Raw genomic sequence first — 25903 nt, forward strand, 5'->3', positions numbered from 1 at the left:
GACATTTAGGCAAATAAAAAATATATATACTACTGTGTCCAAAAAGTAAGGTGACTTTGGTACGCAAACTGTGTGCGTCCAAGGTATTGGCGGATTGTTTTTTTTTTATTGTTGAAATATGTGTTTTTGACTTCTTCATCAAATTTCATGTAAAAATATTCATCAGGATAGGAGATATGATTTTTTTGTGGCCTACTACACGTATGACCCTCGTTTTTCATCGCTGGCCACATTTGGGGAGCAAAGAATTTGCTTAAAACTTTGTATTCGTAACTAATTTTTAGCTGCAAATTCGTTGACATAGCTTTTGGCGATGCAGTAATGTCGAAAAAAAATGTTTGCGAGGAGTTTAGTGAATTCCAAAATGGCCGCCATGGCCACAATGGCCAAAATGAAGTCATGGGACACATCATCCTCAACGATTCCTCATTCAACGAAGCTCACGTTCAAAATTTTAAGGAATCAATGTTAAATAAACGTCGATTGATGATTAGAGACTTCACTGATGATATTGAAATATCGGAAGTATCAGTAAATACCATTTTAGAGGAGGTTTTGGGCCTGGAACTCGACTGGTACCAAAATCGTTGAATTTTTTTGAAAAAAGGCGTTGCGTTGAAGTGGGTGAAACAGCGCTATCCGTCTAAATTGACAAGCCGAAGTGCATTATTACTGTAGATGAGACTTGTAACTATGCTTCAGGCTGTAAAACAATCAATCAATCGAATAAATACCGTGCCAGGAATAAGCCAGAACCAAAAAACTAGCCAAACGAGGATCATACGTGTAGTAGCGCACAAAATAAATCGTATCTCCTATCCGGATGAATATTTTTACATGAAACTTGCTGTAAAAATCAAAAACACATATAGCAACAAAAAAAAAATTAACAATTCACCAATACCTTTGACGCGCTCAGTTTGAGCACCAAAGTCACCTTACTTTTTGGACGCAGTAGTAGTTGTGCTCAAGTGAAATAAGAAGTGGAATAATGATTTCATCAAAAACTACCTGCGAAATAAAACATATGGTGTATTGTTATGATAACCATTTTGGTGATGTGATATTTTAAAAATAACGACAATCAAAATAATTTTTGGAAACAAATACCTATAACATTATCGTGTTTACTTTTTATCTCATTTTGAGGCAGCCATTTTTCTCAAAAGTTTTTTTCTTATACCATATCGATTAAGTGAGTTAGAAGAATATTCTAGTTTGAGTCATCCAAGAATATAAATTACTAGCACGTGATGCATTGCCAGTTTTTTTCCGAAAACTTGCAAACCATCGTTAGTTAATTGCAATTGCGATAGCTGCACTCCTGAACCTAACGCAACCCGCCCCTTTTACTCCCCATGGGCAACTGGACGACATTTCGCCCAGTCACGGCCTACTACCAGATGCCACCGCTCTACCTGTACGACGACTACGATCGCTGCCTGGAGCAGTTCCCCGACGGTGCCACCTACTGCCTGGTGGACAGCTGGATCGCGCCGAACGAAACCGTTGCAATCTGGCCGGTGATTCGGCAGTTTTCCGCCGACGACAAGCGCAGCTTCCGGCACGATCGGTTGCAGCGTGGACTGTGCATGAACCGGTGCCATCAGCTGCTGGACAAGTTCGATCGTCGAACGCAGATGAAATACTTTCTTTCACGCTTCGAGCCAAACGACTCGCAGAAGGTGAGGCATGTTCTATCCCGTGCGAATGTTGTGCTAACGAACGATTAATTATTAACTTTTCGTTTTCATCCGCTCCGGCGATGTCGCACGACCGTGACCCACTTTCCGCTCGCGCTCAGATCACGTTCGATCCGAACACGTTCGATGGCGCGCTCGATTGGCGCAACCGTTACCGGCGCTTAGCGAATCAATGTGTCAATTACGAGCTGAAACGCCAATACGCCCTGATGGCCTACTCGACGGTGGAATACTGTAGCACCAACCGGCCTGCGCGGCACACGGAACAGAACCCAGCGACAACCGCAGCCTCCCTGGCGACGTTAGGTGACAATTATTCTTCCGGCGGATGGCATGAAAAATGTATCACCGGTTCCTAACCCCACGTCGTTCGTGGTGATTCTCGTGCTCCCCTCTTTTTTCCTAGATGCTCCCGACATCGTGTTCTTGGCAGTGCTGGGCGTGCTTCTCGTCCTGTCGCTGGCCTCGACCGTGTACGATTGTAGGCGCTATCGAAGCACAAGAACCTCATCGCCGGCTCGCAACGGTAACGCCACGGACAATAATGGAATGATGGATTACTATCGCTCCGGATTCGGACGACCCGGTGCGGGTGGGCGTAAGTGTGACGAGAATATTTGATTCGATAACGTTTCCCTTGGGAGATGTAACCAGCCAAACGCAAGGACATTTATATTAATCGAATTGTTAATTATTTTAACCCCACCCCTTGGGAAGCTTCATTGAAAACTCGTTTCTAGCAAACTACATTTTGTTTTGTAAATGTTTTCTACCCGATCCACTATTATGGCCAGTATCCTGTTTGCTGGTGGCATTCTCCCTTCCCCGGAACTGGCATTTGCTGACGGAAAGCGCACAAAAAAGGAAAACCAAAGGTTCAAAGGACTTGAGATTCATACAATCGGTGCGCTTTCTCGTCATGTACCTGGTGATAGCAGGGCACTCGATGCTGTTCAATTGCATTTTTCCCCTGCTTAATCCGCAGTATGTTGAACTGGTAAGTATTTGCGTGGGAGATCAAATGACGTTGAAAGTAAAGAGATAAATATTGCAATTCATGGTAAACGAATTGACGACACAAAATTGACCAACAGCTTCGCCATTTCATAGTAATGTTTGGACGTATTGGACGTTTTGGACGTATTTTATATGAGTTTATTACATGCTCATTATGCAATGTATATGTACAGACATATTCTAAAAGAATATGTAGACAAGTGGAATTGTTTGAAAACTAAATTTCGTTAAAGCAGAACCTGTTCCACTAAAGATATTGAACTCCACGAAGGCCTTGTAATCGACTATGAAACAGAATAAAAACAACAAATGAAAGGCTACACATATTCGAGATGCAGAATATTTTTGAGCTGTACGGAAAACAATAAAAGTTTCCAGTTTGTTGAGGAACTCTGCACTGGTTTTCTGGAGATCAGGATACTGGTTTTCGGGGGATCGTGATGTAGGAGATCAGGTTTCACGTATTGCAACCAGTCAAGGACGAAAACGGTCGCCTTCTTCCTGATTCTCCTGTACGAAATAAAGCAGACCAGAACACAGGGGCCTGAAGAGGAGTTCTCCTGCAGGGGAATGCTGCATAAAGATTCGTACTATTTTTACATTCATTTTCTGGTGGTAAATCGATCGACCGGGAATTAAACCGCGGCCACCGTGGTAGCCCAAAAGAATGGACCACCTGAATGACCTTCTGCCTCTTGCGGACAACATTATCCTGATCTCACCAAAAGCGGCACGAGTACTAAGCAAGGTGAATGAACTTCAAGAGTATTCTGCGCCATGAACAGGTTTACCATAAACATTTAAAAAACCAAAGATGTTAAAGTAAACTACAAAACCGCGTACGAACGCTTCAAGTCACTCCAGGCAGCCTTGAATCAGACAAAGGGAACAGGAATTCAAACCCGGCATTTGGGAAACGAACCGAAATATGCTAACCGTAGCCTTGGAAAAGCCGCTGGAGTCTTTAGACCAGAGATAGTCCCAGAAGATTCGATGTGTCTTAAAATAGCTTTAGATCTACGATCGGCGGACGACTTGGGATCAAGTCAAACTGCTGGTGAGGAACTGTGAGCGGTTGGAAACCATCACGTAGGTTCTGAGAGACAAGACGCGTAGGTCGATCAGAAACATAACCAAGACAATTTCCGGGCACTTCTAGAGCCTAGAAAAGTGACAGTAACGATCAATTGAACATATCTTTTTTATTGTTATTGAGATTCATTTGTTTAACTATCGTTTCAGAACTATCGTCGGATCGTAACGATGCTGATTTTCAACGGTATCACGGTGGTCCAAACTTACTTTACCATAAGCGGTTTCCTCCTTGCGGTGCATTTCGTAGACTTTGCAGAGCGACAGCGTACGTTTGGCTGGCGAGATTTTCTCCAGAGTGTTGCCTATCGGTTTCTAAGGTATTGGGGGGAAAAACAGTTTGATAAATTTGTATAAAGGAAAACTCCTCATTTCTGCTTCCTCCCGTTTGGCGTCAAGGTTGACTCCTGCGTACGCGTTCATGTTGCTTCTCGATGCGACCTGGCTGATTCGGCTGCAGGATGGACCGGTCTGGAGGCGGGTGGCCGAAACGGAGCGTACCTTCTGTCGGTCGAACTGGTGGGCGAACGTGCTTTACGTAAACAACTATCTCACCGTATCGGAACCAGTAAGTTCCATTTCCAACCCCCCTTTCATTTCCGTACTCAGCACGCGGTCGGTGCTAATTACCCTAATCATTATCAAGCTCATTGTTGTGTCGTTATACGACACTTTGCACTTAATGGTTCGATAATGAAACTACCTGACGGTTTGCTATAATGTATGCTTGTTTAGCTATGTTTAGTGATTTGTTAACGATAAAATCGTTTGTTGCGTTATCATAGAAGTTATAATTTTAGTCAAACAACATTTAATGTCTATTTAAATTACCTATTCTTGTTGCGTAATTCATTGCTATTATCGGGAAGGGTTTATTTATTCATTTAACTCACATGAAATACGTATGCTTTAAACCTGCTATTTACAGTGTCTCCAGCAAACCTGGTACTTGGCGACGGACTTTCAACTTTTCATTATTGGTTTAACTCTTCTTGGACTCACGTGGCGCTTTCCTCGGCTCCTTAAGCCACTGTTTGCGTTGGCCATCATGTTGGGCATGCTTATTCCTGCCTTCGTTACGTACATCAATCGCTTCGAAGGAGTCGTTATGTTACGGCCGGAGTAAGTGTCGTTCCAAGTACGAATTCACACAGTTGCGGATGTAGTTTTCTTCCATAAATATTATCAGTCTAACCGTTTTCGATTGGCAATATATTTATTATCCTTTTTTTCCATTTTTTCTGCCGTCCCTTAAGGGCCCTCAAGTACGTGCTTTGGTACGATCCGATGTACCACAAGATGTACATTCCGACGCACACCAACATCGGCAGCTATTTGGCGGGTCTGATCGCTGGTTTGGTGTATCATAAATTGAAACGAGCGAACTTTGAAGCGGCACATCATAAAGTAGGTGAATTGGCACGAGGAATATTTTCGGTAGCATTTTCTCTCGTAAAAGTGAACGTATCTTTCTATATTGATGCATTTCTTGCTAGAACTGGACCTATTTACTTCTGTTTAACTTAGCATTTTAATGTCTAATAAGCTACATAATAATTAATAATACTGTTTTAAGAGAAATAAGGCACACTGTTTGAACTTTTATGGCATTCATTGAAAAACCAGCCTACTAAGCATAAAGCATAAACATTATTTTATTCCTGAGTTTTTTTATTGTTTGCTTCATTGTACCCCTCGACAGACGTTTCGCATCCTTTGGTACGCTTCCCTACCGGTGGCAATCGGTTTGCTCGTGTCGGCTTACATATTTTATGCGTACGACTTCGAGAAGCCGGCCATCTGGATTGCCCTTTATGCATCCCTTTCGAAGAATCTCTGGGGGGCGTTGTTCGGTGTCCTGTTCGTGGGTCTCGCGTTTGGCATTGGCGGTGAGTAGAAGGGGAGAGTGCGTAACACGACACCATAAACACGGCAGTACTGAACATAATTTGTTTTTTTTTTTCAAAATATCGCAAATTTAGGATTCATACGTGGCGTGCTCAATAATCCCATCTTTCGACCGCTGGGCAAGGTGACGTACTGCGTGTTCCTGTGTCATTTGTTCGTGATTCGTGTCACGTTGGGAAACGTTCGGCAGCCCATCTATGTGAGCGATATGAGAATCGTAAGTCAACGGGTTGGAGGGGATGTTTGATTTCCGTGCCGACGTTTAAAGGGTTTTATATTCGTTACAGCTGGTTTCGACCTCATCCACCCTCATCCTGGCGTACATTATGGGCAGCCTGATGTGTCTGCTGATCGAAATGCCATTTTCCAACGTACAGAAGATTCTATTCGCCAACAAACAAGGTAAAGCTTTAGACAGAACTTATATTATCTCGACTTTATGACAAATTTTGTATCAACTCAACAGAGAATGTCTATCGAGAAGAAATACAACTAGTGCAACGTGAACACCCAACTGCAATACAGAGTGGTTTAATAAAACCAGCTACGAGAGAGGAAACGTAACCATCGTGTGATACAAGACTCACGCGTACATTATCTCAGTTCAATATTGTTTAAATCAACGTAGTTATACGCACCAAGTCGTTATCTAATTTGGCAAATTGATTGAAGATTAAAATTTGCTGTTATATAAAATGTATACAGACGCAACTATATTGTGATTTTTCTCAGTCTTTAAACTTAATTCTAATGAATTACTCTTTACACCCGCCGCCGGAACGAGCAAGGCATTTGAAGACAAAATAGGCAACCTGGTGAAAGTATGACGAACTTGAGGTTGACAAACAATAAACCGTTAACGGAGCGGTTAGAAAAGCAGACTAGTAAAGCGTGTTCAAAGTCACAACAATATTATGGCACTTTATCCGGCTGTTATAGAAAAACAGGCCACATGCGGCCCGCAAGCACATCGGATCCGGCCCGCGACCCCTTTGAAGCAATACATCGAAAGTTTGGATCTTTGAGTATAAGCTATTGTTTGAATGGCAAAATGTTTTTTGTTGAATTGAATGAATTGCAAGAGAACTGAACGAACATCAATGTCAACAATTCCTATAAGAAAGTGATATACAACTTTGATCCACATCACGCCGATATATTGCGGTTGACAAGAGCAAAGATTTCACACAGGTTTTCGAGACAAGCGAATAAATAGTGTTCATACAAAACAAACGTCATGAACTACCGGAGAATTCTAAATAAAATAACAGATATGTTAGCTGTAAAGTGATATCGTAATGAAAAACACGTGTGGTTTCGTTGGCGGTAGAACACAGAATGAATTCATAATGTATTTCAGTATTGACAAATGTGTCAAACTGACACATAGGGTTTATACACAAAGTTTGTTTCTCCAACACGCCCGCTCAAACCTTGTAGTCCCAAAAACGCCCGCTCAAACCTTAGAATCGGACAATCCTAGACATGTACGCAATCTCGTGAAAGCTGGTGCAGGTAGACCTTTTGTCAATATATCCGCTTCCTGTTCTACTGTTGGAACATACTGCAACTTTATGGTACCCTTTTCTACTAGGTCTCTTACAAAGAAATACTTTACATCCACGTGTTTCATGCGCACTGAATCCTTTTCTTCTTGTAATGCCCGCTGCCACAATATCCAATCGTCTCTTTCCTTTAGTTCAGATATTGATCCAGGTATGTTATCAACATAGCACAAAGCATTAAGAGCAAAACTGGCATTAACTTGATAATCTTTATGCCACACAGGAGCATTTCGTTCTCGAACAGGCCTGGTATTAGAATTTTCTTCACCTTCAATTATTTCCTCTTCACCAGTGTCGTAGTTTCCTTCGCTTCCTGTGCTCTCCTGATCATTCATAACCTCTATGTTATGATCATTGCCTTCATTTGTTTGCTCTGCTTCCTCTTGATCTAAAACAACTACATCAATGTTATCGTAGCTTCTGGAACACTCACTCCTTTCGACGTTCTTCAGAGTTTCCATTTCCAGAAAATCAACATCTCGCGCTACAACGATGGACTTCTGTTCAGGATTCCATATTCTGTAGCCTGCCGGTGCGTATCCGACAAATACGCCTTTCCATGCCTTAGCATCTAGCTTCTTGCGATTTTCTTTCGGTATATGGACGAACGCCGGACAGCCAAAAACACGCAACTTAGACAAATCAGGTTTGGTACTTTCCCATAACTCAGCTGGACTTTTGTCATCGTCATTCGCTCTTGTTGGACAACGATTAACCACATATCCTGCTGTTTCGACCGCTTGTACCCAAAAACATTTGTCGATCTTTGCACCTTCCAACATTGCCCTAGCTCGCTCTACAAGTGTGCGATTCATTCTTTCACTAGTGCCATTTTGTTGTGGGGTGTATGGTATTGTGTACTCTATTTGAATTCCTTGCCGACGACAAAAAGCTTCAAAATGGCGGTTTTTAAATTCTCCTCCATTATCACACCTTAAACGCGATATTCTTGTAGAGAATTTTGCTGTCACTAACGCCTCATATTTTACAAAAAGTTCAAACACCTCATCCTTACGTTTCATGGGGTAAACCATGACAAAATGACTCCAGTCGTCAATAAACGTCACGAAATAACGTTCACCATTTGGACCCACTGGTGTAATTGGTCCGCATACATCCGAGTGGATCATTTCCAGTATACGTGTTGAGCGTTTTCCTTCGTATGTTGTAAAAGGTTGACGAGTCTGTTTACTCATTACGCACGTTTCACACACGGTAGTAATTTTATCCGAATCGTCACACTTCACAGAATCTAGGCCTTTCACAAAATTATGTCTAATCAACTTTTCTAGTGTTCGATTATTCACATGACCAAACCTACGATGCCACAAATCAAGGTTTTTCGTGATTCGTCCGCATGCCACCAAAGATTTCTTTTCATTGCATTTTTCACTGACTGCATCCAGTTCATACAGCTGTCCCCGACGCGAACCTGTGGCAACAAGCCTTGTGTCTTTCCATATGCACACTTTTCCATCCTCGAACACTACTTTCATACCTTTCTGTTCAACTTTCAATACCGAGAACAGATTGAAGCGTAGTGCGGGAACAAAAAGAACGTCGTTTACCGTACACGGAATACACACACCATTTACTATTGAAACGAGCCGTATTGTTCCAATGTGCCGAGCTTCGATCGACGCGCCATCTTTTGCAACTGCTATTCTTATAGGAACTGGTAACGGAGACAATGATTCAAAAAGACCTTTGTCTTTCACTAGGTGGTCTGAACACCCCGAATCAATAACCCATTGCACCTTCTCCTGTTTTTCCAATAACTCATTGCTACTGACCAAACTGACGAACGAAACACTGCCGTTGCTTGCCAAATTCGCCTTTGGCTTTCTATTGGGACATTTTGAAAGTTTGTGGCCTTCTTGTTGGCACCCGTAGCACTTGAACATTTTCTTCGTCTTAAACACTTTCTTCGTACTCACAAAAGCCGGTGATCCGCTTTCAACTAAAGCCGGTTCCATACCTGAGCCTCGTTGTTTAATCTCTTCGTCCAACAGACGACATTTTACGAATTCTAGATTCAGGTTCTCTTCGGGCATGGTTTCCAACGCGGTCACTACCGTTGAGTACGCGGATCCAAGAGTCAAAAGTAAGTGGCAAACTACATCCAAGTCCTCGATCACTGCCCCTGTTGCACGGTATTCCCGCACTAAGCGATCAAATACTAGGAAATGATCCTGCAGTGTTCCGCTCTCAAAACGCAATGAGAGCATTCGTCGCTTGAGGTGCATTCGGCTGGCGATACTTTTCCGCTCGAAAATGCGAGACAAAGCGTCCCAAATAGCTTTTGGTGTAGGTTTATCCTGTACATATTCCAGCTGGGAATCGTGTATCCTTGACACCAACAAGCTTTTGCACTTTTTGTCCATTTTAATCCTTTTCTCGCGCGCCATAGCCTTTTCTCTACTTTTCTCTGCTGTATCACCAGGAGCATCACGCAGCTCCTCGATATCCGCCGATTCTGTTTCTACACACGTTAAAAGATCACGCTCTTCCAATAACACACGCATACGGAATTTCCAGGCATTGTAATTAGAGCCATTAAACAATGGGAGCAGAAAACGATCATTTTTCTCATCCTCCATTTTGTTACACTGGGACCATAACCTAAAGTGATATCGTAATGAAAAACACGTGTGGTTTCGTTGGCGGTAGAACACAGAATGAATTCATAATGTATTTCAGTATTGACAAATGTGTCAAACTGACACATAGGGTTTATACACAAAGTTTGTTTCTCCAACAAGCTGTAGTAATAATGCACAATCACATTTTTTTTTAAATCTTTAAAAATGCAAAATAGTGTTAAAGAAAATTTAACTTTTACTGAAAATTGTAAATTTTATAAGAAGTAATATAATATTTTAAAAATTTGAAGGTGTTAAACACGATTGACTGCTTGGATCAAACCACACTGATAAGAACATATTTTCATCAATCCAATCAATTTAACGTTTTAGCCCGCGAACCTATTTTGGAGCGAAATGTGGCCCGCGAGGTCAAACGAGTTTGACTTCACTGGTCTAGAGAATTACCCAGTCGATAACCGATAAATAATTTGAATAGCCGTTTTTGAATCCTTAGAAAAACCCAGTTATTCGCGCGTATTTTCACCTGGAGACAATTTCCAGATGCTGTGGGAAAAAAATAGAAACATCGAACTATCTCCACCATCAGCACCAGCGATTACTAGAATGGCGAAAGGACGCACAGAACCGGCATGACTGGATGCGTCCTTCTCCTTGCGCGAGTTACTTTTATGAGGAACTGGTGTCGATGCAGTTCCTTTGATTGTGATACCTGCGGTTTCGCAAGGGGCAGATGTCGAATGGGCCTTCAAAAGTCTTTCGACATCCGTTCCGAGTGGTGAGTCGCGTGCGATCGCCATCGTGAAGGAGCGATCGAAGTGCATCATGAGTTTTCCACGGTTCGCGCTATGGAGGCCTGCTGGTGGAGTGATCACCCTGTGCACAGCGTTGATGCTTGCTTCCGGTGTCGGGGCGTTCGATGTCCTTTTCGGTTACAACAGTGAGTGAAGGTGGCAGTGGCTAGTAGAAGCGAGTGGCTACCTTAACCGTGTGATGTCCGTTTTCCTTTACAGCCAGTGAATATTGGCTAATGCCGCCACTTCATGTGTATGATAGCTTCGAGAGCTGCCTCCACAACCGTCCGGATGGAGTGTACTGCGCGACGAAGGTGGTGATCAAGCCGGATAGCCGGTCGGAAATATGGCGACTGATTGAAGTAAAGGAATATGGAAGTGAAAGCAGTTTGTTTGTGATCTATGTGACAAAGTTTCTCGCTTTTTGGTTGAAAATTTTCAGAAATACTCCCGGTATGCCTTCCAATACAATCACGACGTGCTTACGAGAGGAGTTTGTCTGGAGAAATGTTTCAGTTTGGTGAAGCAGTTAGAAGATTCCGGCGTGTTGACCGAAAAGTACTACGTGCCAAAGTTCAATGTGTCAAAAAGAGTAAGTGAAGTTTGAGGTTGGTTTGTTGAATTTGTGTATTTATTTTACGAAGTTTGGTGTTTCATTTTCATCTACGCCTCATGTCGCAATTTTTTATAAAACCGCATACAGATGCGTATCAAATGCAACCATTTAAAACAAACAAACACAAGCACTCAGAAAACATTGCATTGTGATGCAAAAACATCTTTTTCAATAGGCTCGTGTAACCTTGTCTCATTATGTAGTTAAACTAGAAATTCAAATCCAGGAGTACACTGGGAAACTGATAAAATAACACACACAAAGTTGAGTTGTACGTAAACACAAAACAGGGTAATGATTAATTGTGTTTTTAAAATTTTCTCAGTACGCCATCTCTGAATGGATCCTACCGAATGCAACAGAATATCGCCAGAAATACGATCGATTGATCAACATTTGCCAGAACTATGACCTGCGATCCAATTACAACCTGAGTGGATACACATGGATAGAAGAGTGTAGAACAAACGTAACTCTTACTACGCCATTAGGTAAGTAGTCGAAAATGATCATACAAATCATCATGATGTAAAGTGTTCAAACCCTTGGAACTTTGTCAATGTACAATGAGGTTGAACTCCGCTCGATCTAGACATTTCTCGAGAGGCTAAACCAGATAAAGGCGAAAAAGTCAAATTCTGTTGTGTTTCTTGCACAGATGCCTTGGATGTGTTGTTCACCGTGCTCCTTGTAACGCTCTTCATACTCACCGTCTGCTCCCAGTACTACGATAGTTGGCTTGCGCGGGTTTCCAACAGTGAAGATCACTATTGCAAACCTTTGACAGGACGCGGTATGTTATGCTCCTTCTATCAGACATTCGAGAGGAGTTGCCGGATACTGATGGTCTACTGCTTTTCCTCATCATAGTCTCAACCCTGGCCACTGCCTTCTCGATCCGACGAAACTGGGCCAAGCTCACCTACAACTCGATGCGCTGCCAGTACCAACGGGATTTCGACTTTCTCGATCAGATACGGGTCATAGCGATGAGCCTAATCCTGCTCACACATGTGCTTATTGGATTGTATATGTTCACTTCCCAGAATCCGATGGCGATGGAGCAGGTTCGTATCCAGTTAAATTGAGTTGGAGCAAACCTCCAGGGAACTGTATTACATGGATTTCTTCCAGTACGCGGGGCTCCTTCCGAATCAAATGTTCTTCTCCATGGTGCCGGCTCAGGTGGATCAATTCTTCGCTATCAGTGGACTTCTGATGGCGGTACAGTTCCTTCAGTACGCGGAAAAGCGAGCGTTCCATATGAGCATTCTTTGGAAGGGACTTGTCAATCGCTACTTGAGGTAATGTACATTGTTCCGCATTTAATAAACCTCTTTGCAACGCGCCATCTTTACTTTCTTCAGATCACTCCCAGTCTATGCGGTGCTGATGCTGTTCTCCGTGTCCCACTACGACACGCTTCAGACGACACCGGCAGCATACAAAGGCCTACCAACCATTCGGCGGATATGCCGGAGGAAGTGGTGGAGCAATTTTCTCTTCATCAACAACTACTACCAGCCGGAGGAGCAATGCCTTATACATACCTGGTACCTGGCGGCTGACTTCCAGCTGTACGTCGTGGGTCTGCTGGTGATGACATTCCTATGGCGATTTCCGAAAGCTACCTTCAGGACATCCATATTACTTGGCTTGTTAGGGATTCTGTTACCGATGGTGAACACGTACGTTTACGCCGTCGATGGTATGATGCCAATAGCTGCGAAGTAAGTTTGTGCGGAGTAAATTTCCTACAGGAAATAGCTATACCTGAATGTAATGATAGCTGGTATAAACTATGTTCGATTATAAAGGTGAAAAAGGTTTGACACTCCAGTTTTCTATAATCTCTCCTTACTTCACAGAGGCAATGAATATCAGCTGTGGTACGATGAGTATTTCACCCGAACATACCAGGCCACAGAGACACATTGCACCAGCTACTTTGCCGGGATGATCGCCGGGTTGCTGTACCATAAGATCGCGCGCAAAGAGCTTACACTTGGGCCTAGGACGGTATGGCTTTCACTATGTTAGCACAAAATGACAACTCCTAACTGTTGTGTTTCTTTACAGGTGCGAATGGTATTCAATGTGACAAGCATCCTGACCGTTGTATTCGCACTCCAAGCTCCACTGTACAACATGATAAACTTCAGCAAACCCTCCATCTGGATGGCGATCGTAAGCGGAGCGTACAAGGTGACCTACGCCGCATTGTTTGTATCAACCTTTCTACTGATGGCGTTTCAAGATCCCCAATCGGCCGTCCGTCGATGGTTCGCTGGAAATGGACTGAGTCGGGCAATGGCCAAGCTCGGTTTTGGCTTCTACATCGTGCAGATGTCGGTCCTATGGGTTGTATTTGGCAACTATGCGGAGGATACGCGCGTCAATCTACAGCTGGCCGTAAGTATACCACTGTTTTGAGTCTGGATGATCGGATAAATGGAAAATTTTCCTTTTTTATTGCAGGTTATCACATACTGCTCGACGTTTGTGCTGTCGTACGCCATCGCGCTGGTAGCGTACGTCGTGGTGGAGAAACCATTCGACGTCATCTTCAAACTTTTGCTTGACGGCGGAAACCGCAAGGAACAGCGGTTGCCAGAAACGTTCATCAAGTCAGGCAACGTGAAACCCGAACTATGCGCCATGATGCTGGGGAGCAACGGACATGCGACAGAGTACGGAGTCGGAGCAGCTGCAGGAACAATGTACCACCAGGAAGGAAGGGTATAAGTGTCATCTTTCGGATGCTCTAGACTAAGAACAATCGGTGTCACATACCATCCGAGGTTCGGCTTAATTAAGCACTATGCTAATGTTTTATTAGTTTGTACGATAGCCTTCTTATTGTTGCATTTTTCGAGGCGAAGAACTAAATTTTGCTGGTTGTAAAACTCTTGCCTATCCATTTTCAATGAACAATTGATTATGTTTGCAATTTTCGGAACGGTTTGCACTTATCGTAAGAGTAACATGGATAAAATATCCAGACTGATACATATAAATTGATTTGAATAAAGATATTCGTCGAACTTATTCGCGCTGTGATTAAATAAATGTTTTTAAATTACAATCCTTCATTTGAAGCCTTTATACAAGACATTTGTAGTTCTATTCCGTTGCCAAAAGCCCAGTGGTTTATTGCTTCTATGAATTTTAGAGCATTTTTTAACAAAGTTAAATGATTGTCGTTTTCACAATGAACACTCGTTTTGATTTTTTGAATAAGATACAGTGTTTTCAGGGCCCGTTCGTCTGTATGAAGCTGTTCTTTGCCGGTACTAGGTAGTCAATTGCACGCGCAAGGCTTTTGTTTGGAATTGTTATGAAGCACTTTGGGTTTGTTAAGTACAACTTTGGCGTTATCCGGGATCGTTTTGAAACAGCCATTATAATATTTCAAGGGAAATAAATCTTCGAAAACACATTTTAAAAGTTTTTTAACCAGCGCTACTGGCTAAAGGTAAGGCTCACGGAAAAAATAAAAGTTTTCAGTTTCCAGAGGGCCTCTGCACTGATTTTCAGGACATGCCGGGGGAATGTGAAATAAGAGATCAGGTTTCAAGTATTTCAACCAGTCAAGGACAAGAACGATTGTTGTCTTCCTGATTCTCCTGTACGAAATAAAGCAGCCCAGAACACAAGGGACCGAAGAGGAGTTCTCGTGCAGGGGAATGCTACATACAGATTCGGAGTATTTTCACATTCATTTTCTGGTGGTAAATCGATCGACCGGGACTCCGTGGTAGCCCAAAAGAATGGACCGCCTAAACGACCTTCTACTGGTGGCAGACAACATTATCCTGATCTCCCCAAAAGCGGATACAAATACTACTACTACACGAATACTAAGCAAGGTGAATGAACTGCGAGAGCGTTCTGAGCCGCGAACAGGTTTACCATAAACACTTACAAAATCAAAGATGTTAAAGTAAACTACAAAACCGCGCACCAGCCACTCCAGGTAGCCTTGGAGCAGACAAAGGGAACAGGAATACAAACCCGGCATTTGGGAAGCGAACCGAAATATGCTAACCGTAGCCTTGGAAAAGCATCTAGGAAGGGGCCGCTTAAGCCTTTAGACCAGAGATAGTTTCAGAAGATCCGAAGTGTCTTCGGTCAGAGGCATCGGTCAGAAGCTTGGTCACGACAATTTCCAGGTACTTCTAGAACCATGTCTAGTGTGCAATATTCAGACCCATAAAAGTGACAATAACGATCAATTGAACATATCTTTTTTATTATTATTGAGATTCCATTTTTCAGAACTAGCGTCGGATCGTAACGATGTCCTGTTCGTGGGACTCGCATTTGAAGTTGGCGGCGAGTGACATGACACCATCAAAAGTTGCATGTATCTATTTTATTGCAAGCCACCAGTTCAATATTGTTTACATTAACTTAGTAACACATACCAAGTCATTATCAAAATTGACAAATTGATTGAAGATTAAAATTTGCTGTTATATGAAATGTTTACAAGTGCAACTATATTGTGATTTTTTCAGTCTAGAAACTCAATTCTGATAAATTATTCTTTACGTCTTGATGAATTTATTTATTTTTATCATACATTAATTGAATCGTTCTTTTAAGGTATACCTTCCATTTTTCACCTGTTTCGCTATCGGAGGAATGTTTTTTGGGTCCCGCAGTTCTCTTGAAAGTTGAGACTCCCTGTGACCACTTAGTCCGCCTGTAGGAAACCCTTTGTCAATAGACTGGTTCTATCCGACTGGAGTCTTTAAGCGGACTCCTTAAGTCACATACGATCGAGAGAGGTTGTCGGGAACGCATGTTAATTGTGAGATTTGCTGCACTGCGACGGTTGTTGCATGCAATTCATTGCGCACTGACGCACAACCGGTTCAGATCGGGAAACTATTACATCAATCACTTTAGTTTAATGCCTCATTTCCTATCGCGTCACAGCGGCACGATATACTTTCTGCTGATGTAGATCATTCCATGAAAAGATAATGTTATTCTAAGAAGCCTATCGCCACTCACTTCGGTAAACGTCTTTTGAAACATTGTCTTGTTTCTGGAGACAGCTGGAAAATGTTACGCATCATTAGACAGGTTCAGAAGATTGTGTAACGTGTGTGCTTGCTTTAAGTTCAATTTATTCTGACAGGGAAACCAGATATATTACCAACCTACAACGAAACACGTAGTGCCATGTTCCTATGGAATCCATGCAACCGCTGTTTCGCATATGAATGTTCTATATTTGCATTACTATAATGTACTTAGACTGGTACAAATGATAGATTAGTACCTTGCGTCTTTCGAGAAATATAGTTTGAAATATTTTAGTAAGTTACTCGACCATGATTGGTTCATTATAAATCCCGAATAAGTATGCATTGATGGGAAAATTCCCGAGTGCAGAGATTTTATCATCCATCATCGTCACGCTGGGCACCTAGACTTAGCATTTACATAGGTTACATTATTAATCGTTTCACGTCAGCATGGATAGTAGGTATGTATTTAATTACAGTGTTTCGCCGCGGAATATCGTGCATCCTACAAATGAGCTGTTACATCCTGATTCGATTCAGATTACACATAACGAGATGACCTAGAGGTCAATTGAATGAACCCTTTTTGAAGTTGAGTTTTTAACCCTTCAAAGATATCTAAAATTTCAAACTCATCTGGGAAGAAAATATGCACACCGGAGCGCCACTTAGAGACCGACATCCCCGCTACAATAAATCTATTACCACTCCCAGTCTCGTCCGTTAGCCACCTGCCAACCGTGAACCGGTTAGTGACGAAGAAAATGCGTGACTACGCCTCAGTCGACCTTACGTTCCACCCGTCAATGGACCGATGTTTGCGTCTGGTGGCCTTGAGTTTTCTCTTTCTCCCTTTCGGCCAACCCTAAAATCGGCGGATGTGAATCAAGAGCGTTGGATCACCGCTCGTCTGTTCGACGTCTAATTGAAAGAGTTTTTGTTCCAAGATTTTTGTTGCACCTATTAAGGGTTGCACCAAAACGAATAATTTGTTGCCCTTAGCGTGACTAATGATTGAGCCAGGCCTCCGTTCGATGAGAGCAGAATATTGCGTCAAAAAATCATTTTCGCTTTGAAACCTTTACAACATCGGAAAAAAGTGATGCTGAAGCGATAATTTGTTGTGCGTTGCATTAGCGAAAGATGATGTACTTCACATCTGCAATAGACCAATCATTTGGTGCAATACATACCTGCAACCATATATTTTCCTTGTGTGGTAAATGTAATTTGTTCGCAATTCTTCTACAATGTATGTCATTGATTTTAACTAATGCAATCGAAATGGGATGCTGTTGCATTGCTGTGAAGTTCAATGATTCGTTACCTTGATTTCCCGTAACGGAACTGTTTTGTTTGGGGTGAGATTTAAAAAAAAAATATGGCTTGTAACGGAAACAACGTTCAGAATTACGAGCTATCTCCATTGTTAGTTAAAAATGCATCATTAAAACAACTTGCATTAAAAACTAAAGAAAAATTCTATGAAGAAAAGATAACTCTTCCGGTTGCAACTTTCATGAACCGTACGAAACAATAATCTTTTTCTCCCAAAGTTGACCAGAATGACAGCTTACATTTCCGGTTCAAGGCAATCTTTAGCGATGCATCCTAAAAACGTCGCCAATGAGTGGAATAGGTTTTCGATTTGGGTAAAAAATATCTGTATTTGTGTTCGCAGCTCATGCACTAGAAAATCGAAAGGTAAGTGTTTCGTAAGCCATGGGGGGAGATTTGATACATTCTTCTCACGCGAGATCTAATTTTGATCGGATTAAACGCACCGGCGCCGGAGCGAGCAGGAAAATTGAAGACTAATTTGACAGCCTGCTGAAAGCATGACGAACTTGAATTTGAAAATCAATAAACCGTTAGCGGGGAGGTTAGGACAGAAGACTGCCAAAGCGTGTTAAACGTCACAACAATGTGACGTCGACTTTGTCTGGCTATTGTAGAAAAATTTTGTAGAGTTTAATCCAGTCGGTATCCACTATCCTTAGCAGGTGTTCGGAAGTGACAAAGACCTTGAGATTTCTACCAGATCGTTTATGGTTGGTTATGGCTGTTATTCGCGCGTATTTCCACTAGGAGGTAATTTCCAGATGCTGTAGGAGATATAGAAAGATCTTACCACCTCCACCGTCAGTTCCAGCGGTTACTAGAATGGCGAAAAGGCCTGCAAAACCGGCATGACTGACGGCGTCCTTCTCCTTGCGCCAGTTACTTTCGCGAGCTTGATTGTGACACCCGCGGTTTCGCAGGAGGCAGATGTCGAATGGAACCTCAGTAGTCTTTCAGCATCCGTCCCGAGTGGCGAGTCGCGTGCGATCGCCATCGTGAAGGAGCGATCGAAGTGCATCATGAGTTTTCCACGGTTCGCGCTATGGAGGCCTGCTGGTGGAGTGATCACCCTGTGCACAGCATTGATGCTTGCTTCCGGTGTCGGGGCGTTCGATGTCCTTTTCGGTTACAACAGTGAGTGAAGGTGGCAGTGGCTAGTACAAACGTGTGCCTACGTTAACCGTGTGATGTCCGTTTTTCCTTTACAGCCAGTGAATATTGGCTAATGCCGCCACTGCATGTGTATGATAACTTCGAGAGCTGCCTCCACAACCGTCCGGATGGAGTGTTCTGCGTGACGAAGGTGGTGATCAAGCCGGATAGCCGGTCGGAAATATGGCGACTTATTGAAGTAAAGGAATATGGAAGTGAAAGCAGTTTGTTTGTGATGTATGTGACAAAGTTTCTCGCTTTTTGGTTGAACATTTTCAGAAATACTCCCGATACACCTTCCAGTACAATCATGACGTGCTTACGCGAGGAATTTGTCTGGAGAAATGTTTCAGTTTGGTAAAGCAGTTAGAAGATTCCGGCGTGTTGCCCGAAAGTTACTACGTGCCAAAGTTCAATGTGTCGAAAAAGGTAAGTGAAGTATTGAATTTGTGTATTTATTTGCACGGAGTTTGGCGTTTCATTTTCTTATGCCCTTAATAAAGTGGAACTAGATTAAAAATAACAAGATGAATCAAGGACTCTAGAAGTGAAAGTATTTGCAAAAAATCGTTAACGCTTGCGGACATATAAGTTGGGATAATGCGAACGAATATAAGTTTCATTACAAAGTTTTTAACATTCAATAATTTCTGCTCAAACTGTTTTAATAAAACCCCCAACAGATTCATATCGAAAAGAACCATTCAAAATTTTAAAAACCCGCGAACTTAGAAACACACTAGATCGTTATGAGACTGTGATGCAAATTAATCTGTTTAAAAAGGCTCGTGTAACTGGGTCTCATTGAGTAGTTGAAATACAAATTCTATTATAGGTGTGCGCTGGGAAGCTGAGAAAGTCAAATTTTTTACAACAAAAAAAAACATTAAAATACATCTCAGTTGTTGTTTTCTGTTAGGCACCCGAGTGCATTTTATTAAATCGACTAAGACGAATACCAGAGCTTAGATAATGATCAGAGTTGTATTTACGCACAAAACAAGGTAATAATGAATTGTGTTAATGTAATTTTCTCAGTATGCCATCGCTGAATGGATCCTACCGAATGCAACAGAATATCGCCAGAAATACGATCGATTGATCAACATTTGCCAGAACTATGACCTGCGATCCAATTACAATCTCAGTGGATACACATGGATAGAAGAGTGTAAAACAAACGACACACTTACCAGACCATTAGGTAAGTAGTCGAGGATGATCATAGAAAGTGGCTGTTCTGTTGTATGTGTTTAGCTAAAACCCTTGGAACTCGACTCGAAGACAGTTCTTGAGCGGTTAAATCAGAGAAAGGAGAAAAAGTCAAATTCTGTTGTGTTTCTTGTACAGATGCCTTGGATGTGTTGTTCACCGTGCTCCTTGTAACGCTCTTCATACTCACCGTCTGCTCCCAGTACTACGATAGTTGGCTTGCGCGGGTTTCCAACAGTGAAGATCACTATTGCAAACCTTTGACAGGACGCGGTATGTTATGCTCCATCTATCAGACATTCGAGAGGAGTTACCGGATACTGATGGTCTACTGTTTTTCCTCACCATAGTTTCAACCCTGGCCACTGCCTTCTCGATCCGACGAAACTGGGCCAAGCTCACCTACAACTCGATGCGCTGCCAGTACCAACGGGATTTCGACTTTCTCGATCAGATACGGGTCATAGCGATGAGCCTAATCCTGCTCACACATGTGCTTATTGGATTGTATATGTTCACCTCCCAGAATCCGATGGCGATGGAGCAGGTACGTATCCAGTTGGATTGAGTTGGAGCAAACCTCAAGAGAACTGTATTGCATGGATTTCTTCCAGTACGCGGGGCTCCTTCCGAATCAAATGTTCTTCTCCATGGTGCCAGCTCAGGTAGATCAATTCTTCGCTATCAGTGGACTTCTGATGGCGGTACAGTTCCTTCAGTACGCGGAAAAGCGAGCGTTCCGTGTGAGCATTCTTTGGAAGGGACTTATCAATCGCTACCTGAGGTAATGTACATTCGTCTGCCTTGAATAAACCACTTTGCAACGCGCGTTCTTTACTTTCTTTAGATCACTCCCAGTCTATGCGGTGCTGATGCTGTTCACCGTGTCCCGCTACGACACGTTCCAGACGACACCGTCAGCGTACAAAATTCTACCAACCGTTCGACGGATATGCCGGAGGAAGTGGTGGAGCAATTTTCTCTTCATCAACAACTACTACCAGCAGGAGGAGCAATGCCTCATACATACCTGGTACCTGGCGGCTGACTTCCAGCTGTACGTCGTGGGTCTGCTGGTGATGACGCTCCTATGGCGATTTCCGAAAGCTACCTTCAGGACATCCATATTGCTTGGCTTGCTAGGGGTTCTGTTACCGATGGTGAACACGTACGTTTACGCCGTCGATGGTATGATGCCAATAACTGCGAAGTAAGTTTGTGCGGAATAAATTTCCTACCGTGAAAAGCTATACCTGAATTTAGTGATGGCTGGTATAAACTATTTTCGATTATTATAAGCTCTAAAAGGTAGAAAAGCTTTGACACCCCAGTTTCCTATAATCTCTTATTACTTCACAGAGGCAATGAATATCAGCTATGGTATGATAAGTATTTCACCCGAACATACCAGGCCACAGAGACACATTGCACCAGCTACTTTGCCGGGATGATCGCCGGGTTGCTGTACCATAAGATCACGCGCAAAGAGCTTACACTTGGGCCTAGGACGGTATGGCTTTCACAGTATTAACACAAAATGGCAACTCCTAACTGTTGTGTTTCTTTACAGGTAAGAAGGGTATTCAATGTGACAAGCATCCTGACCGTCGTGTTCGCACTCCAAGCTCCATTGTACAACATGATAAACTTCAGCAAACCCTCTATCTGGATGGCGATCGTAAGCGGAGCGTACAAGGTGACCTACGCCGCATTGTTTGTGTCAACCTTTCTGCTGATGGCGTTTCAAGATCCCCAATCGGCCGTCCGTCGATGGTTCGCTGGAAATGGACTGAGTCGGGCAATGGCCAAGCTCGGTTTTGGCTTCTACATCGTGCAGATGTCGGTCCTATGGGTCGTCTTTGGCAACTATGCGGAGGATACGCGTGTCAATCTGCAGCTGGCCGTAAGCGTACCACTGGGTTGAGTCTGGATGATCGGATAAAACGAAGATTTTCCCTTTTTGCTGCAGGTCACCACATACTGCACGACGTTTGTGCTGTCGTACGCCATCGCGCTGGTAGCGTACGTCGTGGTGGAGAAACCGTTCGACGTCATCTTCAAACTTTTGCTTGACGGCGGAAACCGCAAGGAACAGCGATTGCCAGAAACGTTCATCAAGTCAGGCAACGTGAAACCAGAGTTACGCTCCATGACGCTGGGGAGCAACGGGTTGCAAGTAAACGGACATCTTACAGAGTACGGAGTCGGAGCAGCTGCGGGAACAATGTACCATCAGGAGGGAAGGGTAACAGGTTCTAGTGCATAAGTGTCATCTTTCGGATACCTTAAACCACGAACAATCGGTGGCACATACCATCCGAGGTTCGGCTTAATTAAGCACTATTCTAAGCATGGAAAATGAATCAAAAGTATTTAAGTAGCGCATATTTTATTAGCTTGTACGATAGCCTTCTTATTATTGCATTATTTGAGGTGAAAAACTGCTGGTTGCAAAACTCTTACCTATCCATTTTCAATGAACAATTGATTATGTTTGCAATTTTCGAAATGGTTGGCACTTTCCGTAAAAGTACATGGATGAAATATCTGGACTGATACACATAAATTGATTTGAATAAACATTTATACGGAACTCATACTTACTCGTGCGCTTACTAAATACATATTTTTGAATTGAAGCTTCTATCCGAGAGATCCCTTGAGTCCCAAGCCTATATTTGTAGCTTCTATTGTATATGTGTCCAAAAGCCCGAGCCTTGTTTTAGATCTTGTATGAATTTTAGGACACTTTTTAACTAAGTTAATTTTTTGCCGTTTTCCACGCTAACGGTTCGTTGTTTTGTTCCTGTAAAAACATACCATAAACACACTGTTTTGAAAAAAGTAACCATAAGATTAGATAGAGTTCTTACCGAATATTCTTTTGATAGCAGCTGCGAAAGGCAATTCCACGAACAAGGCAAGGAACAGTGCGGAAACATAACAACCGACCCAGGCGTACGCAATTGTAACAAGCTGTTGACGAAAGCATGTGCCTCATGAGTAATGCATTGGGATAATTTGGACTATATACTTACGCAAATCTTCCAGCTGAAGTCAATTCCTTCCCCAGACGCATTGCGGCCTAGACTTCGCAGTATACTCAACTGCACCATAAATACTCCGAACGAGAGTCGGCTTAGTACCAGCAGCACCGGATGGAAATGGATCCGGGCATGTCGGGCTCGCCATACCGTAGCACCGTGCAGGATACCGATGGCGCACATTGCGCCCCAGCAGCATCGATGTAGCGCCCCGAAGATGGCGTTCCACAGCAGGGGCTCACTGTAGTCGAGGTGGTAGAACAGTGGTGAAGCTGCAGCTTGTAGAAGCACCATTGCCAGCGGAAACCACCGAAGGATGCGTAAGGTTTTACCACCAGAGAGAGCCTCCGTGAAGCCACCATTCCGGAAGCGATGGTACGCCATTCCGGCGAATATGCCAGAGAAATAGCTGCACGTATGCGCATGAGACAGCATGTAGTCGTGTTCCATAGCGGGATGGGCGTAAAATATGAAACGAATATGCCTACCGAAGAGAAAGATGGATGGATGGTGGAAAAAACTCATGAAACTACACTTTTCTTTAACTTCTTTAAAGTATTCCTACTTGAAGCTGACAAGAATGACGCCGGGAAGTTTCCAACGGTAGAGATTCACGATGGGTGCGCCGATTGAAAACGCTACTGCTCCAAATATAAGAGGCTTCGTAAGGCTCGGATGGCGATGGATGAGCAGCAGAAAGGGGACGCCGATGAGAAAGAATTGAAAATCTGCAGCCAAATGCCATGACTGTTGTATGCACTGTATTGGAGAGAAGAAGCAACATGTCAGAAATAGTTTAAAAGTAGCACGACTTAGGTGTTGAGAATTTGAACACCAAATTTCCTAGTTGTTTAAGGCTTTGATTCGCTAAGCCCTAATGTCTAGACCAAAACGCAAACAAAATTTTATGCACCTTGGGTATAGCATTCCAGTCAAAACTACAGTATAAACGCAGAATTCTGGATCCTTGGAAGAGAAAAATATGACCCTACAATCGATGTCACCATGGCTCTTAGTTTTTAGATTTCCTAACCGGCCTTCAATCCCTTTTAGTGCCAGTATGATGTGATTAGTTGGACAGTTCTTGAACTCACCATATTGCCATACCGGAAGTAGTTGTTCAGTAGCAAAAAGTTCAACCACCCATTCGTCCGACAGTTGTCCTTTTCCAGCTCGACCAATCTGTAATCGCCCGGTCCTACCGACAAGCGATCCATCCAAGACGCCTGGAACAACCACAGGATGAAGAGTGCGGGAAAAATCCGAAGATATCGCCCCACGATCGCCTTCCCGTAGAACGACCATCCGATGCGTGCCTTGGCCGAAGACGCCTGATCAAGAAAGTACACCGCCAGCATCACGCCGCTGATGGTGAAGAAGGTGTGCACCTGAAACGGGAAGATGCTTGTCGCGATGCGCATCAACGGTTGGTCGAAAAACTCCTCCATGGGCCGTATGTTTGCCGTTGGTGCCGCCGCAAAAAGCATCATCGAGTGGAGCGCAATAATGAGGAACACCGACAAAAGGCGGAAGAGTTCCACGAAAGCGAAATCTCGCTGTAGGGTGGTCCGGGGTTTGGCGATCAGCTGGGACCAGCTTCGGCGAAGGGAAAACTCCATCCAGATGCTACCGGTTCGTCTAACATCCTCGGGTTTGTGGGCAGAATTCGATGAGTTCAACCAGTCGGTGAAGGTTGCGTAGATCACCACGGTGATTAGAACCAACATGATCAGCAGAAAGACGACGTGGTACCCATCGAGAGCTGGGCGATAAGTTTCTGCAGTGACGCAACGTTCCAGTTCGGAATAACCGGTCAGGTTGTACCGTTCGCGGAGATGATAGTTTACACAGATGTTGAGCACTTTACCGTATCGCTGTTGATACTGCGAGAGGCTTGTTTTTTCAGAAGGAATTGATAAAAGGCGCTGAAATTCAGAGCTGGTATCATTCGAACCAATCACTTTTCGTCATATTGCTTCAAATCACTCACATAAGGATTGACCGTTATCGGGTCAGTGGCTAAGAAGGATGCTGTTTCTGGACCTAAACCGTCCACCAACCGGATACATGAATCCACACACAATCCTCGATCTAGTAAGGAGTGCTCGTGGTAGGACGGAAGCTTCGATATTTTCTACAAATAAAAGAAATTAAATAAAAGATTGTCCCTGTCCTAAACACTTTCGCTATCACTCTCACCTCAATCGTACGCCATATTTCCGATGATTGGTTCGGTTGAACAACCGTTTTCACAACACAATACAAACTGGTGCTGTACCGCTCGAAGCAGTCGGTCACACTTTCGTAGTGGAACAATGGTGGCATTCGATGGTACTCATCTGCAGAACAGGTGCGCATTAGAATTAACAAAATCAATTGCTACGAAAAATTAATCGAACTTTTGGCAAGATCACCTTTCACGTCGATGTGGGCTAGGCATGGTCGAAAATGGAACGGACACACACTCACTGCGAACACTATGGCGAAAACGGTCCACAACGCCATCGTGGGAAGTACCAACCGTGCGATGCAAGTGCCAAGGAATATCTGAGACATTGATCCCACTGCCAAGGCATGCATACCGTTTGTACACCACGCGTACCTACCATTGACCTTCAACGATATCTCCTGTTGACTTAGAATTCATTAGCGTAAAGTACCCGAAATCCTCTACTAACCTTGGGGCAGGTACTCTTGAGTTCGGTATCTGGAAGGTACTCGATGCGGACTCGGTGTAAAATAAAAAGTCGATGCTGTTTTGGAAGCTTAAAAGAAAAATATTTGGTGTTTATTACACTTTTTCGTCACATTTTCGTC

General features: G+C 43.2%; 4 protein-coding genes across 4 annotated transcripts; 3 read left to right on the forward strand and 1 right to left on the reverse strand.

Moving 5' to 3' along the window:
* The first annotated feature begins 1358 nt into the window (after window positions 1-1358).
* LOC131294654 (nose resistant to fluoxetine protein 6) lies at window positions 1359-6284 on the forward strand. The gene is made up of 12 exons (XM_058322699.1): window positions 1359-1685; window positions 1805-2009; window positions 2110-2301; window positions 2498-2700; window positions 3963-4132; window positions 4212-4380; window positions 4741-4934; window positions 5069-5219; window positions 5515-5701; window positions 5795-5937; window positions 6008-6122; window positions 6187-6284. The coding sequence occupies exons 1-12, from the start codon at window positions 1359-1361 to the stop codon at window positions 6282-6284; spliced, it is 2154 nt and encodes a 717-aa protein (XP_058178682.1).
* Window positions 6285-10713: 4429 nt separating this feature from the next.
* On the forward strand, window positions 10714-14043 carry LOC131294655 (nose resistant to fluoxetine protein 6-like). Its single transcript, XM_058322700.1, has 11 exons — window positions 10714-10828; window positions 10902-11044; window positions 11125-11274; window positions 11624-11789; window positions 11957-12091; window positions 12169-12365; window positions 12433-12602; window positions 12666-13028; window positions 13167-13317; window positions 13378-13710; window positions 13777-14043. The coding sequence occupies exons 1-11, from the start codon at window positions 10714-10716 to the stop codon at window positions 14041-14043; spliced, it is 2190 nt and encodes a 729-aa protein (XP_058178683.1).
* Window positions 14044-18526: 4483 nt separating this feature from the next.
* Window positions 18527-22308, forward strand: LOC131294657 (nose resistant to fluoxetine protein 6-like). The gene is made up of 11 exons (XM_058322701.1): window positions 18527-18812; window positions 18887-19029; window positions 19110-19259; window positions 19869-20034; window positions 20181-20315; window positions 20393-20589; window positions 20657-20826; window positions 20890-21252; window positions 21402-21552; window positions 21613-21945; window positions 22012-22308. The coding sequence occupies exons 1-11, from the start codon at window positions 18527-18529 to the stop codon at window positions 22306-22308; spliced, it is 2391 nt and encodes a 796-aa protein (XP_058178684.1).
* A 590-nt stretch (window positions 22309-22898) lies between these two features.
* On the reverse strand, window positions 22899-25526 carry LOC131294658 (uncharacterized). Its single transcript, XM_058322702.1, has 7 exons — window positions 25508-25526; window positions 25286-25425; window positions 25077-25220; window positions 24181-24969; window positions 23652-23845; window positions 23081-23495; window positions 22899-23018 (listed from the first exon to the last, which is right to left on the reverse strand). Exons 1-7 carry the CDS (start codon window positions 25524-25526, stop codon window positions 22899-22901), a joined length of 1821 nt encoding a protein of 606 aa, XP_058178685.1.
* Window positions 25527-25903: the final 377 nt, after the last annotated feature.

The sequence above is a fragment of the Anopheles ziemanni genome, chromosome 2 (assembly GCF_943734765.1).
Source record: "Anopheles ziemanni chromosome 2, idAnoZiCoDA_A2_x.2, whole genome shotgun sequence".
Classification (NCBI taxonomy): Eukaryota; Metazoa; Arthropoda; class Insecta; order Diptera; family Culicidae; genus Anopheles; species Anopheles ziemanni.